The 19,429-nt window shown below is 34.2% G+C and overlaps 2 protein-coding genes across 2 annotated transcripts; one reads left to right on the top strand and one right to left on the bottom strand.

Moving 5' to 3' along the window:
* The first annotated feature begins 8,254 nt into the window (after nucleotides 1-8,254).
* LOC103666042 (olfactory receptor 4P4-like) lies at nucleotides 8,255-9,281 on the top strand. The gene has a single exon (XM_008694074.2). It carries the CDS (start codon nucleotides 8,288-8,290, stop codon nucleotides 9,224-9,226), a length of 939 nt encoding a protein of 312 aa, XP_008692296.1. The 5' UTR covers nucleotides 8,255-8,287; the 3' UTR covers nucleotides 9,227-9,281.
* A 3,177-nt stretch (nucleotides 9,282-12,458) lies between these two features.
* LOC103666198 (olfactory receptor 4P4-like) lies at nucleotides 12,459-13,400 on the bottom strand. The gene has a single exon (XM_008694218.1). The coding sequence runs from the start codon at nucleotides 13,398-13,400 to the stop codon at nucleotides 12,459-12,461; it is 942 nt and encodes a 313-aa protein (XP_008692440.1).
* Between the last annotated feature and the right edge of the window lie 6,029 nt (nucleotides 13,401-19,429).

The following is a 19,429-nucleotide window of genomic DNA, read 5'->3' as shown; positions in this document are numbered from 1 at the left end:
AAAGTTAGGGCATTGAGATAAACTTAAATTAATTAAGGAAAAGGAGAATTTAATGCTATGGTCCAAGAACTGAGGAAGTGGGATCTGGAATAGTATAAATGTAGTCTAAGTTTACCAGGCTCTGAATCAGGTCTCCTGAACACTATTTTGAAAACAGAAAAAGATGAAAAGTGAAAACAAATGTTACTTAAAAATGAACAAATTATACTAATTTCTCTCTTCCATAAAGGATAGGGGATTGAAATTCAAGGCTTTCCCAATTGCTTTGTATTCAGAATAGAGAGAGCTAGAATTGATGAAACTTAATTTAGTGAGCAAAAGTAGTCCCAAAGGAGAGTAGAGGGTAAAAAGTTCATTGAAGGAAGTAGATATTGGAGAAAATAGAGCAAAATGGTAAAGATAAGGTACTTGTAAGAAATACCTCAATACTGAAGGGCTTTAAAATATTTTACCATGATGTAAAATCTCTTTATTACTTTAAGCCTATAGGAAAGTCTCCCAGAACCAGTAGAACAGTTGGTGTTTGAAACCAAACATTCTGGGTTTAGAGCCCCCCCACATCTCCCAACACACCTATTGCCTATATAAGGTACATAATAATATTTCTAATAAAGAAATTGAGATATACTGTAAGAATTATAAGTCTCGATGAAGTCCCACAAGCTCATTTTATCTTTTGTTTCTCTTGCCTTTGGAGATGTGTCATGAAAAACGTTGCTGTGGCCGATGTCGTAGAGGTTGCTGCTTATGCCCTCCTCTAGGATTTTGATGGATTCCTGTCTCACATCAAGGTCTTTCATCCATTTGGAGTTTATCTTTGTGTATGGTGTGAAGGAGTGGTCAAGTTTCATTCTTTTGCATGTAGCTGTCCAATTTTCCCAGCACCATTTATTGAAGAGACTGTCTTTTTTCCACTGGATGTTTTTTCCTGCTTTGTCAATGATACTACAGATAAAAGACTGGTATCCAAGATCTACAAAGAACTTCTCAAACTCAATACACGAGAAACAAATAAACAAATCAAAAAATGGGCAGAAGATATGAATAGACACTTTTCCAATGAAGACATACAAATGGCTAACAGACACATGAAAAAATGCTCAAAATCATTAGCCATCAGGGAAATTCAAGTCAAAACCACACTAAGATAACACCTTACACCAGTTAGAATGGCAAAAATTGACAAGGCAAGAGACAACAATTGTTGGAGAGGATGTGGAGAAAGGGGATCCCTCCTACATTGTTGGTGGGAATGCAAGTTGGTACAGCCACTCTGGAAAACACTGTGGAGGTCCCTTAAAAAGTTAAAAATTGAGCTAGCCTATGATCCAGCCATTGCACTACTGAGTGTTTACCCAAAAGATACAGACGCAGTGAAGAGAAGAGCCATATGCACCCCAATGTTCATAGCAGCATTGTCCACAATAGCTAAATCATGGAAGGAGCCAAGATGCCCTTCAACAGATGACTGGATTAAGAAGTTGTGGTACATATATACAATGGAATATTACTCAGCTATCAAAAAGAACGATTTCTCAACATTTGCTGCAACATGGACGGCACTGGAGGAGATACTGCTAAGTGAAATAAGTCAAGCAGAGAAAGACAATTATCATATGGTTTCTCTCATCTATGGAACATAAGAACTAGGAAGATCGGTAGAAGAAAGGGATAAAGAAAGGGGGGGTAATCAGAAGGGGGAATGAAGCATGAGAGACTATGGACTCTGAGAAACAAACTGAGGGCTTCAGAGGGGAGGGGGGTGGGGGAATGGGATAGGCTGCTGATGGGTAGTAAGGAGGGCACGTATTGCATGGTGCACTGGGTGTTATACGCAACTAATGAATCATCGAGCCTTACATCGGAAACCGGGGATGTACTGTATGGTGACTAACATAATATAATAAAAAAACACATTAAAAAAAAAGAATTATAAGTCTTACAGTTATTATGTTCAGAAAACAAATAGATTAAAGGACATTCTCACTAAAGATAACTCTCTTGAAATGTGGAATAAAACCTGAAAATTAAAAATCTGAGCATGCAGATGTCTTAAAATATTGCTGAAATTAAAAATAGATGCATTCATAGACATCTGCTGTTTAAAACAATATCAATAATAAATGAAAGGATCTGACAAGCTTTTAGGCAGACAATAAAGACAAAGTACATTTTTAAAAAGCTAATTAAATCATGTAATTGCAGTTTTAGAATGAATCTAGGGGCACCCGGGTAGCACAGTTGTTTAGAGTCTGCCTTCGGCTCAGGGCGTGATCCTAGCATTCTGGGATGGAGCCCCGCATCAGGCTCCTCCGCTGGGAGCCTGCTTCTTCCTCTCCCACTCCCCCTGCTTGTGTTCCCTCTCTCGCTGGCTGTCTCTCTGTCAAATAAATAAATAAAATCTTAAAAAAAAATGAATCTAAAGACAAGATATTTCAGATATAAAAAAGATGAGAAAATGCAAGTGTCTTGTAGAATTAATTACACACTAATTCAAGAGACAAGCAAGCAGTATTATCTCTGTAACATAACAAAGTCAAAGACATGCTATTTAATAGTTTCCATAAATTAAAAGAAAAAAGACTAACAGCACCCAGTTCTTTGCTTTTGAATATTCTGCTTATAATCATACATTTGTTTCTTTTGTTTATTTTCTGCCCCTCTAGTCTCTATCCTCACTGAAGTTAGAGGCTGTTGTTTTCCACCACCATATGCATTCTTTACACTGAATTTTATCCAACAGACACTTTTTATTTTATTTTTTAGAAGATTTATTTTTTCGGTGCCTGGATTGAGTCCCAGGATGGGCTCCCTGCTCAGCAGGGAGTAGGCTTCTCCCTCTCCCCCTCCTCCCTGCTCATGATCCCTCTGTCTCACACACTGTCTTTCTCTCTCTCAAATAAATAAATAAAACCTTAAAAAAAATTATTTATTTATTTATTTGAGAGAGAGAGAGAGAGAGTTGGGGAGAGTTGGGGAGAGTGGGGGAAGAGTGGAGGGAGAGAGAGTCCCAAGCAGACCCCACACAGATCTGGGATTCCCACTCAGGCTCAATCCACGAGTCTGAGACCACAACCCTAGCAGAAACCAAGAACGAAGGCTCAAGTAACTGCACCACCCCGGCACCCCAACTGACCCTTCTTAGATGTAGGTGAAAGTAAATATTTTTTAAATGAAGGAATTGATACCATTTTATTTACTGTAATATTTTTCTCTGTGAACATTAGGTGCAATGTTTCCTTATAGTCCTCTGTCCTATGTCTAATCTCAGTGCTTTGGATACCGATGCATTAGGGAAATATAATTATTGACTTTGGCATTGCTGTTAGGGAGAAATTTAAGTGATAGCTCATATCTTTGGCCAAGTATACTGATGGGAAATTTCTAAACCCTCAGAGATGGGAGAGCTATTCTATATAACATGTTTTCTCAGAATTTGCTTTAAATACCAATTTGATATCAAAAAGCATATACATACAATAGATATCAAAGTACATCAATATATATCAATATCAAAATATATATATATAATTATAAAATCATATATATAATTTTTCGAGGCAAATGAATGTCAGAGAGAGGATTCTTTTTTTTGAAATGGAAACATAATATGCTAAAAATCTCAAATTTGGGTCAGTTTACCAAATGTATCTCTATTAATGGTATATCACAAGAGTTTCTTCATAAGACTTTATGCAATTTGTGATTTATAATTGCAGAGCAATGTTAATTTTTCTTTTATTCTGACTTTATCTTAGGTATGAAGCCTCAGCTTACAAGAAATCTGCTGAGTTAAGCAGCTGGTAAGTTAAATCCAATTCATAAATATACCAGTAATTTTGCTTCAAAAGAATATTTGAATCACCTGATTATGATTGGTATCTAATGTTTTTAAGAAACCTTTGGATGGAAAAAAACCATAATCATTAAAATTATGATTTTTTTTTTGTTTGGGGAAAACTTCTGCTTTTCTTCCTTTTTTTTTTTTAAAGATATTATTTATTTATTTATTTGACAGAGAGAGATAGCCAGCGAGAGAGGGAACACAAACAGGGGGAGTGGGAGAGGAAGAAGCAGGCTCCTAGTGGAGGAGCCTGATGTGGGGCTCTATCCCAGGACCCTGGGATCAAGCCCTGAGCCCAAGGCAGACGCTTAATGACTGCACCACCCAGGAGCCCCAGAACTTCTGCTTTTCTTCCATGTATAACAAACTATAGCTATGATGGACCTAAGATTTTTGTGATGGATGTTCGAGTCATCAGTACCATTTTCTCAAGAGCTATCAAAGTATTAGTAGATTTATTTGTTTTGCCTTATTTAGAATGCCATAAATGTCATCATCTCATTAGCCCTCTATATTCCATGATCAAGGACAGTTGAATGTGAAGAAGGATGTACTGGCTCGGCAGGTCACTGGACAGTGTTTCAGTGAAGGGGCTGAATACATAATGATTGAAAAACAAAATACCAGCATGAACCTAAGAAACAAACTATGGAAAAAATTTCAGTCAACCTACTCAAATGCATCTACTCGAATGTATCTATGGGGTATGTTTCTTTCTTTCTAGGTTTAATATAGACATTTTATTTATTTACTTATTTTTAGGTGAAAGGGGGATATGAACATCCAACTAACATAGAGAGGGTTAATGATCCAAAGGAAAGAAAACAAAAGCAAATAATGACTGTCATGAACGACACACTGGCCTTCAGGTTTGTGGGTTGAAGTTCAGCTGATGAGGAGGGGAAGATTTTGTTTAAATGAAAGAATGTTAATCCCAATGTGAGAAACCCACCTCTCAGGTAAGAAAGAACAGATTGTTCATGGCAGGGAAACTATGCTACATCTTATCTACCTACCTTCATTCACCCATGTTGAAATATGATGTGTTTTTAATAAGCTATTCAAAATTTGTAATAAGAATAATAGTATGACATATTATTCTTAATTTATATTTATGTCCACTGATATGGCAAAAATGTATCATATTAATACTAAAAAGTTTGTTGAGTATCTAATTTTTATATAGCAGTTTCTGTAATTAGCTTCTACATAAGTGAACTCAATGAATCCTTATAGTAGACCTGTGTTATTGTATTACTCCATTTATAAATGAAGAAAATGAGGTTACATATTTTTCCCCAAGATTTTCCCATGAATTTTGGAGCCAAGATCCTATCTTATTTTATGTAGCTCCAGAACTGAACTTCTTAATTACTAGGATCTCCTACCACTTGAGTATCTGAGTACCTCCTGCATTATAACACTATTAGGAAGTTCCAATGAGGAAACAGGAGCAACTAGTAGGTTTTGAACATTGAAATTCATATGCATTATTTTATTTGAATTTCACAGTAATTCTGTAAGTTAGGCACTGCAATGTTCATTTTATGGAAAAAGAAAGGAATTGTTCAAGGAAGTAAGAATCTTACATTTAAGTATCAAAGCTATTTTCAGAACTAAGGTCGATCTCCAAAGTTTTTGTCATTTCCAGTATTATGAAGAGAGGGATAGTTAAGGTACAATTTCTGATCTGATCTACTTGCATTTTCTCTAGGGCTTTGACCTTGCATTTAGTAATTGTAGAAGGTGGCTAACAGTCATTGAATGTGTCATACTTTCAGGTACTGCTTTAAGAGATTTCACATTTATGAACTGTACTATTTCTAACATCACCCTATATGGAGATATTATTGTTACTTCAATTTTACAAAGAAGGAAACTGAAGCACAGACATGGTAATAAACTTGCTAATACTATATATTCTATAGTTTCAATGTATCCGAAGGATCTTGGAAGGCATGAGGGAGGCAGACAGGTGTTTTCCCCAAACTAATGGGAAATCAGGAGTCACATATTCAAAATCTGGGAAGAGATCTTCAGAGATTATCTACTCCCAACTCCTTTATTGGATTCCCATCCAAAATCTGAGGGAATCAGCAATTAAGATCTGCTGCTATAACTGATGAATTATTGAATTTTACAACTGAAACTAATATGTAGTAGATGTTGGCTAATTGAATACAATTTAAAAGATACAAGCACCAAAATAAATAAATATAAATAAATAAATATAAATTCCAGTTAGTTAAAATATAGTGGTATATTGGTTTTAGGGGTAGACTTTAGTGATTCATCACTTACATATATAAAAGAAAAAATCTATTGCTTTAGTGCATTGACCACACAATTTCCTCAGAATGTAGTATAACTGCTTCTATTTGACACAATACGAAGAAATTAAATTATTTTCTAGAATCATGCCACGTGTGCAGACGGATTCTCTAAGAAGATAAGGGAGAAAATGAAGCAAAGCAAGCTCCACTATTTTCTTGTATTGTGTTTGAAGGCTCTGTTCTGAAATTAAAGGAGTCCACTTCTTTGTAGGATATTTCCAACCTAGCCAACCATAGTTGATCACTTGATAAAATGGCCTTCAAATAACTTTTCTGAAAAATTACTTATTTTGAAAGAGTATATAATTAGGAAAAAAGCAGGGAATTATTAAAAATGAATTTGCACTGATCTTCACATTATTTCTTCATTCCACGCTGAGTGACAGTCTTGTGACAACAACTTTCAAAATTGTATAATGCTTTGGGATTTTCTGAGTCCTTATTTGTTTGTCTGACATTGCAAGATCTTTGGTATCATTGACACAGAAAATTGAAATATTCCTTTTATTTAACAGATTTGGAAAGAATTTGCAAGTTTATCAATCATCCAAGTAAAAGAAACCTGATAAAAATCAATGCATTTTTGTTTCTCAATAAATTCTCACTTAAGGATAAATAATTTTCAGTGACCCCCTGGTGTTAGTTTCCTATAAAAGTCTAAATGGGCTTCCTAGTCTAAAAGTCTAAATGGGACTCTAGTGGGCATAATTCTTCAATATTTTAAACTATATTTAAAGGATAAATGGATAATCATATTTACAAAGATACCTTCAAATTATTTTAAATCATAAGCATTAGTAATGTAAAACATACTTCTATTTATAAAATATACCCTTTTCTAAAAATGAATAGAAGTACATGGTAACTTTATGTTGGCTAATTGAATTAAAAAAAAAGTTTCGACAATAAAAAAAGAGTATAAATTAGAAAATTTAAATCTCCATAGTGCAATTATCATGAAATAGCCATTGTGAACAATTTACTTAAATATTTAAATTCATTTCTCTTGGATATGACATAACTAAATATAAACTGAAGAACTTTTTCACTTGGGATATATATTTCTTATAAAGAAGAAGCACTGATTCCAACTAATAATTCTGAAGTTAAAAAAATTTAAAAAAATATTTTTCAGCTACATGCCTCTTACTTAGCATTAAGTTTAATTTTACTTGTAGTAGAATACATCCAATTTTATATAAAAGCAGAAGACATCAATAATGTATACACATGTTTTAATTCATTTAAAAATTACTGAGCCAAGAATAAAATTTGGTTTTCCTATAATCCTTCAGAAGACAGAAATAGGAAAAGTAAAACTGTAGATATATTATGCTACAAATAAATCTTAAGTAATATAAAAGTCTCATGGAGTAATTTCTGTAGTTATTTCTTTTTTAAATCCAAAAATATTACAAGTCAATTTAGAAAAATAATTTCCTCTTTAGGTCTATCATGAATTACCTGATTAATGTACAAGTGGTTATTTCTAATATTGTATTATTTCTTCAAGCCTATAACACAGTCTTTACTTTCTAGTTTTTTCTTTAGTTAATACTTATTTAACATCGACTATATGCCAAGCACTGTATAAATCACTCACATGCCCTCCACCATTTTTGTGATCTCATTAGAAACCATCTGTTGGTAAATTCTATGGTTACCTCCAGTTTACATCCTAAGATGGCACACTATGTCTCCTTAACATTAATTGAATTAATACTTAACATTAATATGTATACTTTGAACTTAGTATTTGAACAAATACTTAACACTGTTTGATATATATATATACATATATATATATATTTTATTCTTAACAAGTATAATTTCCTGCTTCTTCACACAAGACTTTAAATTACACAAAAGCTAAGAGTTTGTTTAATTCATCATTATATCAAAGTTCTTGGAAGAGTACTGGCACTAGATACTTGAAAAGATTTTATTAAATGAATGAATTACTTCAATGGATCTTAAAATGGCTAAGGTCTTAAAATATGCATTAGGTCATTTTAACTGAATATTAGATTTCTGTTTTCTCATCAATGATTTGCTTTTTTTTTTTTTTTTTTTTTTGGTCATTTCAGATACCTTTCCGGAGCATCAGATCATGGAAAATAGAAATAATGTTACTGAATTTATTCTTTTGGGACTTTCTAAGAATAAGAAAGTTCAAATCCTCTGCTTTTTATTTTTCTTACTCTGTTACCTAGCTATCTGGTTGGGGAATTTGATTATTATGACTTCTATCACATGCAGTCAGCTAATTAATCAGCCCATGTATTTCTTCCTTAATTACCTTGCCCTCTCAGACCTCCTTTACACCTCCACTGTGACACCCAAACTAATGACAGACTTACTGACAGAGAAGAAGGTCATTTCCTATAAAAACTGCATGACACAGCTGTTTACCACACACTTCTTTGGAGGGGTCGAGGTCTTCATCATCACCGGGATGGCCTATGACCGCTACGTGGCCATCTGCAAACCACTCCATTATGCCATCCTCATGAATAGGCGAAGATGTAACTCAATTCTCAGAGCATCCTGTGCAGGGGGGTTTCTGCATTCCCTTGGCTTGTTTCTTCTTACGATTTTTTTACCATTCTGTGGCCCCAATGAAATAGATCACTATTTCTGTGATGTATATCCTTTGTTGAAACTGGCCTGCATTGATACACACAAAATTGGTTTCTTAGTCATTGCCAATTCTGGCCTGATGGGACTGCTGATCTTCGTGGTTTTGATGGCCTCCTACTTTATGATATTATATAATGTGAGAGCATATTCTGCAGAGAACCGCCACAAAGCACTTTCCACTTGCAGCTCCCACATCACAGTTGTGATCTTGTTTTTTGCACCTGTCATCTTTGTTTACATTAGACCTGCCACAACTTTACCAGAAGATAAAGTATTTACACTCTTCTACACAATTGTTGTCCCCATGCTCAATCCTCTTATCTACACACTTAGAAACGCAGAGATGAAAAATGCCATAAGGAAAGTCTGGTGCACTGAAAGATTTTGGAAAAGGAAGCCAATGATTTGAAGGCTATTCATCTTTGGATGTGAATGGGTATCATTCATCACACATCCCCTTTCTTTGATTCCTTGCCGATGGAAAAATTAGAGTATGTAAAGGCCAAGGCTTAAATATCAGTTTGCCATTGGTGGGTTCCTCTTTCCTATTCCTTTGCTAATGTGTTTCACTGGTTTTCATCCTTCACTAAGTTTTAAGTTCCATGAAAGTGGGTAGGGGTCATGTCATTGTTTTTTCACTGCTAATTTCTTAGTAGTCAGCAAAGTGTATAGTACATATTAGGTGCTCAATAAATATTTATTGAATGAATCTATAAATGTCTTGCCACATAGCTCTCTCATCCCTCATAGGAATCACCTTCATGGCTTAATGACCCTCTTGGACATTAGACACCACCACTGTGTTGATATGTATCCTTCTTCACATATTTCTCTCTATTTCCATATATTTTGGCTTCATATAGCCAAGAAGGGATTCTACCCCGGATCCAGTCAGTCAGACAAGATACTCCAAAAAGTGTATGGGTAGCAAAGATTAGTATGGCTGAAATCATACTATTTTAACTTGACATTCAGTATATATGATCAAGGAGTAAACCACAGCTACCTGTCCTGTAAAAAAGAAGAAAACATAGATCCTTCAAGATTAAGGATTTTTTCAAAGTGAGAGATTTTCATTTACTATCTAAATTCAAATTTTAAATAATCTGAAAATAATATCTGACATCAACTATAGAATGGATTTAGTGATGGGTAGATGATGATTATGATGATGATAGATAAGTAGATGATAGATGAGAGAGTGAGTGACTGAGAGGAGGGGGAAAGGGAATGGAACATTTAAGCAGTTCTCTGATGGAATTTAATGGAAAGAAGTGCATCTTTTGGAGAAGTTGGATTCACTCACCCAACTATGTGGGTTTGGGTTTTGTTTTGTTTTGTGCTGTTTTTAGCAGACATTCCTCAGCTGTATCTAGTCTGAAAGTCTCATCTGACTCCATCTTCTACTCTTTCTTTTATGCCTGTTACTATCAAGAATGAATTCTTTGATCTGGCTTTTATGAAGATTTCTTTCTTGCTGGCAAGCTTGAAATAAAACTTTGACATTTGCCTCAATTTGTATAAAAATTCTTTTTCTTTATCAAACTACTTAACTACCACTCTAGGTTCAGGTTTGATGCTTAGAGAAATGTTAAACCTCTGAATTTCAGTTTATTCATGTGTAAAATAAAGCAGATAAGTAGATCATGAATTCGAAATGAAAGCTTTAGAACTTTTTAAGAAAAAAATCCTCACGAATATCTTGCATTGATTGAAATCATGCTTTATTATAATGTTATTTAAACATGTATGGGCATAAGTCACAAAAATGCTAATCTTTCTAAAATAAAAATTTCAAAGTATAAAATGAAATAGTTATGTTAAAATTTTTAATTCGGATGTTTCACAGAAATTATGTACAGATACTAGGGATAATAACAATAATAAAAATGTATTCTGAGCAGTTTCCTTTCTTAAAACAATACTCATTTCCATTCATTTATACAATTACCTTATGAGGTAGTTACCATTACCTCCATTTTACAGAGGGAGAAAAAGAGGAGGAAAGCAGATTTGCCTTCCCAAGATCCCTCAAGTTGGGAGATATTTTTCATCCACTTGCTTAATTATCAGCTGTTACTAACTTCATATTTTTTTGAGCATTAGGAGAAATCCTTTGAATTCTAATTGTCACCTGGTATTAGTTTACTTTGCAATACCAGTTATATATAATCAAAATCATTTTTATTAGACAATAAATTTAAGAGCTTAACCCAAAATCAAGTGCTGATAATAAAGCATTTGTTAATAATTTTCTCACTGTTTCCAGAGTTACCTTTAATGAACTCGTACAGACCGACTGACATGTATCACAATGTTGGCTATATAATAGTTTTACTAAAGATTCAGTTAGGTAATCAACTGCTCTGGTAACAATTCTCTTAAATTTTTAATACCTTTGCAAATATGCCTTTTATAAAGACAACTCTCCAAACATATTTTTCTATTTGAACTTCTCTAAAATTTTTCATTACGCACTGTGCTATGACCTTTTTTTGCTGTTCCATTTACATATTTGGTCTAAGTTCCTTTTTCCCTGTAACCTTTGCAATATAATGCCTCACTCCATTCCATCATATTTGTTTCATGATGTCCAGTGAGTCCAATTTCATTAAATAATTAGACCAAAACAGTTATTTACTTCAATTATTTGAAAACCTTTTTCAATTCTACCGACAGGTATAAATATCCAGATGTACAGAAGTTCTATAGAAAATGGAAATTTGTAGTTTTCATCTTGATGACAATGGAAAAAATAAATTTAAGCATAGTCTAGATCAAGTAGTTCCAACGCTGACATTAATATTTGTTTTTACAATTACATTGTCTAAAAATAATATTAATCTAACTGGTACTAACCTTTCTACTAGGGCATCCATACTTCTCAGACATTTAAAAGTAGCCAAACTTCCTACTCTCCTGACACAATCTCCTTTTATGTCTATTGTGTCAGCACAATTGTCAGTAGACTCTCATTTTACACTCAAACGAGGCTCAGTTGGAGAATGAATTATATGGATACCCTATTTATTACCAACACTACTTTTTCGTTACTATTTTATAGCAAATATTTCTATAATTTTTGAAATGCTGTGATTTTGAAATACCTGTAAGCCATTTGAGAAAAACTCATCCAGTTTTATACAACCATTATTTCATACATAGTGTTTTTATTGCTTAGATGCTGTTTAAACAATTTTTGCTTTTTAAATTGTTGCAGTGAATATGGAAACTCATGAGCTAAGTGAAAAACATGAATCTAAGTTTCTGATGCTCCCTTCTGTTGAGAAAGCAGGTAGGACCCTTTATGTCTGGGATGATCAAAACGGATACAGCTTATGTACATATAAAGATTCATTCATGATTCCAAAGCATACGGAGATTAGAAGGGGGACCTACAGTTAGCAACTTATGGATAAAATCCAAACAAAAAATAGATCAAAGAAAATTGTAACAGAACTTAAACAAGAAAATGATGACTCAGATTACTAGGGGAAAACGTGAATAAGAAACAAATCAATAAAGAAGAAAGTAATTCAATATAAATGATCATATTAATGGAGTAACACTAAAGTCTGTGATTATTTTTCTTACAGCAAAGTTCATGGTTTTTCAAGTACAGTAACTATCACTTAAGTAGGTTATGTAATGATTTGCCTTCCAATCAAACAGGGTTTCTGACACCACATTTTTCTCATGGCATTCTTCATCTCCATGTTTCTGAATGTGTAGATCAGAGGGTTGAACATGGGGGCAATGATGGTGTAGAAAAGAGCAAACACTTTGTCTTCTGGAAAAGTTGTGGCTGGTCGAATGTAGATGAAGAGAACAGGCACAAAGAACAAAACCACGACTGTGACGTGGGAACTGCAAGTGGAAAGAGCTTTGGTGCGGCTCTCTGCAGGGTAAGCCCTGATGGTGTACAATATCAGTAGGTAAGATAGCACCAAGACCACAAAGGTCACTAAGCCCATCATGCCTGAATTGGCAACCACTAGGATTCCAACTCTGTACGTATCTGTGCAGGCCAGTTTTAGCAAGGGATACACATCACAAAAGTAGTGATCTATTTCATTGGGGCCACAGAAAGGTAAACTGATGGTAAGGAGACATTGGACAAAAGAATGCAGAAATGCCCCAGTACAGCTAGCAAGGACTATGGCATAACACTTCTGCCTGTTCATGATGATGGTGTAGTGCAGGGGCTTACAGATGGCCACGTAGCGGTCATAGGCCATCCCGGTGAGGATAAAGACTTCAATCCCCCCAAAGAAATGCATGACGAAAAGCTGTGCCATACAGCTGGTATAAGAAACCATGTTACTTTCTGCCAGCAAGTCGGTGACCAGCTTGGGTGTCACCGTTGAGGTATAACACAGATCTGAGAGGGCAAGTTTATCGAGGAAGAAATACATGGGTTGGTCAATTAGCTGACTGCATGTGATAGAAATCATTATGAGCAAGTTTCCCATCCAAATAGCTATGTAACAAAATAAGAAGAGTAGAAAGCACAAGTTTTTAATTTTCTTATTCTGGGAAAGTCCCAACAGAACAAATTCAGTGACGTTGTTAATATTTTCCATGGTGTAATGCAGTTAAGTGTTAAAGGTTTGCCTGGGGGAAAAAATGACAAGTCAGCATGAGAAATATTGAACTAAGCATGGGGTAAATTAGAGGGAGTGCTGTAAAAATAAATTCATTTATTAAATTGGTTTCCTACAGTATATTTTAAAGTAATTCTAAGCTTCATATGGATAAATGACCATATAATTTAACAGATCAGGTTATTTTGTAGAGTGAAAAGGAATAGTATTAATAGTTACACTTATTCAAGTCATAAAGATGTGTGGTCATCTTATGTAAGGATAGCAAAAGTGAGCTTAGGGAGGAAGCATTTATTCTCCTGGAGAAGCTCATCTGTTTGATAGGTTGAAATAGCCAGACTTAAATCCAAGTAAGTGAGAGGAATTGTGAAATTGCGAGGTACAATCCTGTCTTTATCTAAAATTCCAGTTTTTGTTGTTGCTGTTGAATCACTGAATTCTCTACCTGAAACTAATATTACAGTGTGTATTAACTAACTGAAATTTAAAAAAAAAACAAACCTTGGAAAAATAGATAAATAGAATTCTATTTTTATGGTGGAATTTGCATTTTTTGAAAATACTGCATAAAAATCTTATTGTTTTCATTATTGAATTGTTTGCACGCAAGGTGAGTAATTCATTTGCCACACCCTAGTCCTGACCCTGGGTTGAAACCATTTAATATTTACCAACATTATAGAGAGCAATAATGAAAATATGATATCAGTTCAAGCCTAAGTGGCTGTGACATTTCTTTTGACTTAAACGGATGTACGAAATAATAATAATAATTAAATACTTAATATTGAGAGTCAAAGACTTTCTACAAGACTAAGCTAGAACAACACATAGAGGCACACGTGGCACTTGTTTGACACACTTTGGACTTCAATCATTGTTTTTTTAAATACATAAAGGATTGCATTAACTAAAAACTTATGATTTCATCATTTCTTTTATTTTTTAAAGGTGACTGAATTATTTCTTGCAGAACTAATATGAATTTCATAAATAGTGAATCCCAAGGACTATTTTTCAGGCTATCACAATATTCTCAGTATTTCCATTATCAGAAAAAATATATAGAAGTTACTTTAAAAAAAGAGCTTTACTTTAGATTGTAGGTATGTCCATTTTCAATTAATTTGCCAATATGTTTCTATAGTCGTAGCATACCTTTTGTCCTTTCCAAGAATTGAAGCTCATTTTTAATACTTTTCTTCATATAACCCTTGAAGAAAAACATGATTCACATAGGGAAAAAAAAATACAAGTAGCAAAATTTCATTAATTAACCAGCAGGGTAGTTTCAAACTCTTTCTTTCTCTGGCACTCTTCCTCTCATGTTAAGTAGATCCCATACTGGCAAGATGGACAAATAATTCAATGACTTCCCTTGTTTCCCTCAGCTAAATATTTCTTCTTGACAATTCTCCAAAGTATCATCAGATACCCAAAGAATTCGTAATTACACTATTTAAATTAGAACTTACATTTCCAACACCTTCACATTATTTACAATGTCTCCTTTGTTAATATTACAGTCACTGAATTTTAGATTTACAAGATCCTGATTTTATGTTTGTGTGATTTACATAGAGAACTTGGTATCAGAAACTACGAGGAGTAATTCTGGCGCAAGGCAAATTCACGAGCTGTAACTATAGTCTGGTTTCTTTACTTTCCCCTAGCCCCTCCTTTCTCTAATCTTGTAGCTAAAATAACACTTTCCATCTCTGTACCACATGGGACTTTTCAAAGTTTCAAATCAATTGCATGAATAAGGGTTTCAAGATGCTGAGGACAGAAAGTGAAATGAATAATTTCTTTATTTAACAAACATTTTTTGAGTTCCTACTATGTAACAGGTACCATCCCAGGCACTGTAAGGACTTTAAAACTAGATATGGAAGGTCCTGACACTCATGGTGATGACACGGAGAAAAGCAAAATAAATTTCAGAATGAAAATGGAATCCTGGCACTTAAATTTAGGTTTAAATATGGAAACATCACATAAGTATTCTCAACTTTTATGAATACCCACACAATAAATATATGAAACACAAGTAGAAAAATTAAAACTGGCACTTCCTAGTTGATTCAGTTAATTCTGCAACAACATCTATCAAAATCGTGGAAGGTACAGCCCACATGCTTTTGTAGGAAGCATTAGCCTTAACAGACTTTCTCAAATAGGAACAGTGATATGTCTTTTTTTTTTTTAAGATTTATTTATTTATTTTGGAGAGTGGGAGAGCACAAGAGCAAGTGGGGGGGGATGGAGGGGAAGGAGAATCTCTAGTAGACTTGCCACTGAGCGAGGAGCCCAATGTGGGGCTTGATCCCACAACCCTGAGATCATGACCTGAGCTGAAAGCAAGAGTTGGACGCTTAACTAACTGAGCTACCCAGGTGCCCCAGGAGCAGTGATATTTCAACCTTAATTTTATGTGTAGTCAAAGAGCTACCTAGTTTACGAGCTGAGAAACTTTTTTTTTTTTTAATTTACTTTGCTGTATTAATTCATATGCCATAAGATCCAGTCCTTCCTAGACTCTTTGGCTTTCCCTTTTTTTTTTTTTTTTCTTTAGAATGTAAGAACTAAACCAATGTTTTTAAGAACTTGAAGTTCTGATGCTAATTGATTCCTTGATTTTGGAAAAAGAATGTATCATTTTTTTTGAAGGATGGAAGGGGTAACAGACTGTTATCTGGCCATCCTAATTTGCAACTACTAGATACTCTAAGGCACTATTGGGGTGATATTTCAGGCTCCCTCCTGCTGTTAGTCCTCTCTCCTTTCTGATAGCAAAGGGTCATATAACAGCACCCAGGTAGTCCCCTTGTGTATGACAGAGATAGTCCACATCTATTTTAATAACTCTTTGTTTCTTTGTAGTTCACTTAATATACCATGCTAGATTAACCTCTAAAATTTTGGTTTCCTATGTTACACCCACGGCTAAAAGCCACTCTTTTGCAAATATGTGCACTCTTACATTTATTGCCACATTATTTACAATAGCCAAAATATAGAAACAACTCAAGTGTCCATCAATAGATGAATGGATAAAGAATACACACACACACACACACACACACACACACACACACACACACACACAAATGGAATAGTACTCACCCATAAAAAAGAATAATCTTGCCCTTTACAACAACATGGAGGGACCTAGAGGGCATACTGTCAAGTGAAATAAGTCACTCAGAGAAAAGCAAATACTATATGATTTCACTAGTATATGGAATTTAAGAAACCAAACAAACAGACAAAGGAAAAAAGATACAAACAAACAAAAACTCTTAAATACAGTGAACAAAGGAGTGTTGCCCAAAGGGTGGTGAATGAGGGGATGGGTGAAATAGGTGAAGGGGATTAAAGAGTACACTTACCTTGATGAGCACTGAAAAATGTTGAATAAACAAATTTAAAAAGCCACCTCTTCTTGTCTACCTCCAGGAAGACATTTTTTGGCTCTTTAAACCTATGGAAATCTTTCTCATTTAACCCTCCCTGAAATACTTCCATTTATCTCATTATTAACATTTAAATTTGAGCATCCAGGAAATTAATTTTCATTTAATTTGTTCAAGGCAGCTCATGAGACAGTGATTGTGCCTTGTATTCTTGTCCTTGATAACTTGGTATTATAGTCAGTAAATTAACTTTGGATTCACACAAAAGACCTGGATAGCAATCTGGCCATATGGTCTGGAGTAAGGTAATTAACTTGTCTGACAATCAGTTTCTCCCATTTTAACATGGGCATTCCTAACACTGATATTCCGTAGTTGTGTGGGTTGAATAATCTTGTACAAAGTATACAATAGGCACTAATTAGTTTCTCTTTCACATTGCTTTTGCTCATATCATTATGTATAAATTAGGTCCCCATATATAATGGAAAAAATAAGCAAATGTACATTAAAATTTTAACAAATAAAAATGCAACCTATTACAATTTATATCAAATAGGTTGCTTTTATCAGCAGCCTTGCACAGATATAAGATAGAAATAATGATAATGCGTAATATTATTTAGTCCTTACCATACTCTGCAGGCAATTCTAAACCTTCTACATGCATTAAATTGTGAACCCTAAAGGGCCCAATGATTCTTTTATTATCTCTATTTTGCAAAAAGGAAACCAAGTCTCTTTACAATTTGGATAAAATACTGATCGTTCTAAACACTAATTTTAGGCATATTTTAATTATTTTTTATTATCTGGATACTGATAAATTTGGTTATCAAGTTCAAATTATTCTTAGAATTATTCTAGGCTCATATTACCATTTTTTGCTATTTCTTTCTGTAACCAAGTTGCCTCTCCCAAAATCAAGGTTGAGCTAAATTTTTGCCAACAATGTCAAAGTTTTCTCCCAGTGCCAGTATCCAAGCTTGACTGACCCAATTCTATTTCCTTTCTTTCTTATTGTTTACCCTTTTCTCATTCCCCCTCTTCAGATTTGCCCCACAATGATGTGTAAGATCCTGTGATATTAAAGTTTTCCAAATCACAACACATCATACTCTTAATCACTCACTGTCCATAAAGAGCAGCAAAAGAGGCGAGGGGGGGAGTGTGTCTTCACTCTAGTGCATTCCTTTCATTATATTTAATTTATACCTCTTTCCTCTTTATTTTGCTTTCTTCTGCTTAAATTCAAGTTGCTCGCTTGATTTACTATCAATTCTTTTTCAGATACACCCCATATATGCCATGAATAGCATTATTATTTCTTTCATGAATTTCCCAAAATCATACTACAAAATGGTCTGCTTCATTTTGACATCTGCTAAGGGACATAATATTAATCATTCATTGAATTGTACTAATGTAATGGAAAGTTATGTTACAAAATATTTGCAAAACTTGAAGAGGGAAATGCATCTATAAAATCAGTATACTTATAGATAAAAATTTAATTTTTATTATATACTATATATATATATATACAAGCTATTTTTAATTTGAAAGTCATGTTTCTTTACTATATGTTGGTTAGATTTTTACTTACCAGGTGATTATCTCATTAGATACATTTCATTATCTTTGAGGAAAAGGTGGGATCTGGTGTTTTCAATACAGTCAAAATAAATGCTTAATTTTGCTGCTGAAGATTAACGAATTTCATCATGCAAGCAGCCCATGTAGGTCCTGGTTCTGGGACTTTCCTATTTCCCTTATAAAGGGAAGCATTCTCTCCTGATTTTTGAAACTAAAAGGAAATAAAATCATCATTGGCATTTATGTTGAAAAATGTTTTTGTTTGTTTTCTACCCAAAAGTTGCACATCCATTGGTTTCAGTATTGGAAATATATACAAGTTTCCTGTTTAATTTCCAAGTGTCATTTAAAGTAGATTACCTGGGAGAATACAACCCCAAACCTCCCTATCACTTTTGCTATGGGATGAGACATTTCCCAAAAGAAAAGTTGGCCGATGTACATCTGAAAATAGCTTACGTCCTTTCCAGTCCTTAAAAAATGGTTACTCCATAGTTAATAACTTTTTATACTCTGAGGAGTTCAAGCACAAACTAAGAGTTCACTTCTATTCACTGTTGATAGGCCATAAATCATATGCTTTCTATTGAAACATATTATGAGGAGCAGTAGGGAATACTGTCTCAACATGGGTTAAATTAGAAAATGCCCAAGACGCCTAAGGCCAGGTTGTGAAGTCTGCTTTGGCGCAGAATAAATTAATTGAACAATGGGTCCAAACTTCTTGTGCGCTACCTCACATCCCAATGGCCCTACTTCCTCCAGCCCCCATGTTGGCAACCAGTGTCCACAGACCTAACTCAGAGAGCAGGTGTAAATTTATAGCCCTTCCTCCTACAAATACCACAATGAGGAGTTGTGTTCAATAAAATGTAGAAAATGTTCCCCTAAAATAAATAAGATGTTTTTGTACCATTGACCCTTGAACAACATGAGCTTGAACTGTGTGAGTTGTATTATATGTGGAGTTTTTTCAATAAATACAGTATAGCGTTA

The sequence above is a fragment of the Ursus maritimus genome, unplaced genomic scaffold (assembly GCF_017311325.1).
Source record: "Ursus maritimus isolate PB19 unplaced genomic scaffold, ASM1731132v1 scaffold_23, whole genome shotgun sequence".
Taxonomy (NCBI): domain Eukaryota; kingdom Metazoa; phylum Chordata; class Mammalia; order Carnivora; family Ursidae; genus Ursus; species Ursus maritimus.
Note: the sequence above shows the minus strand (reverse complement) of the source record. Positions and strands in the feature narration are given on the sequence as shown.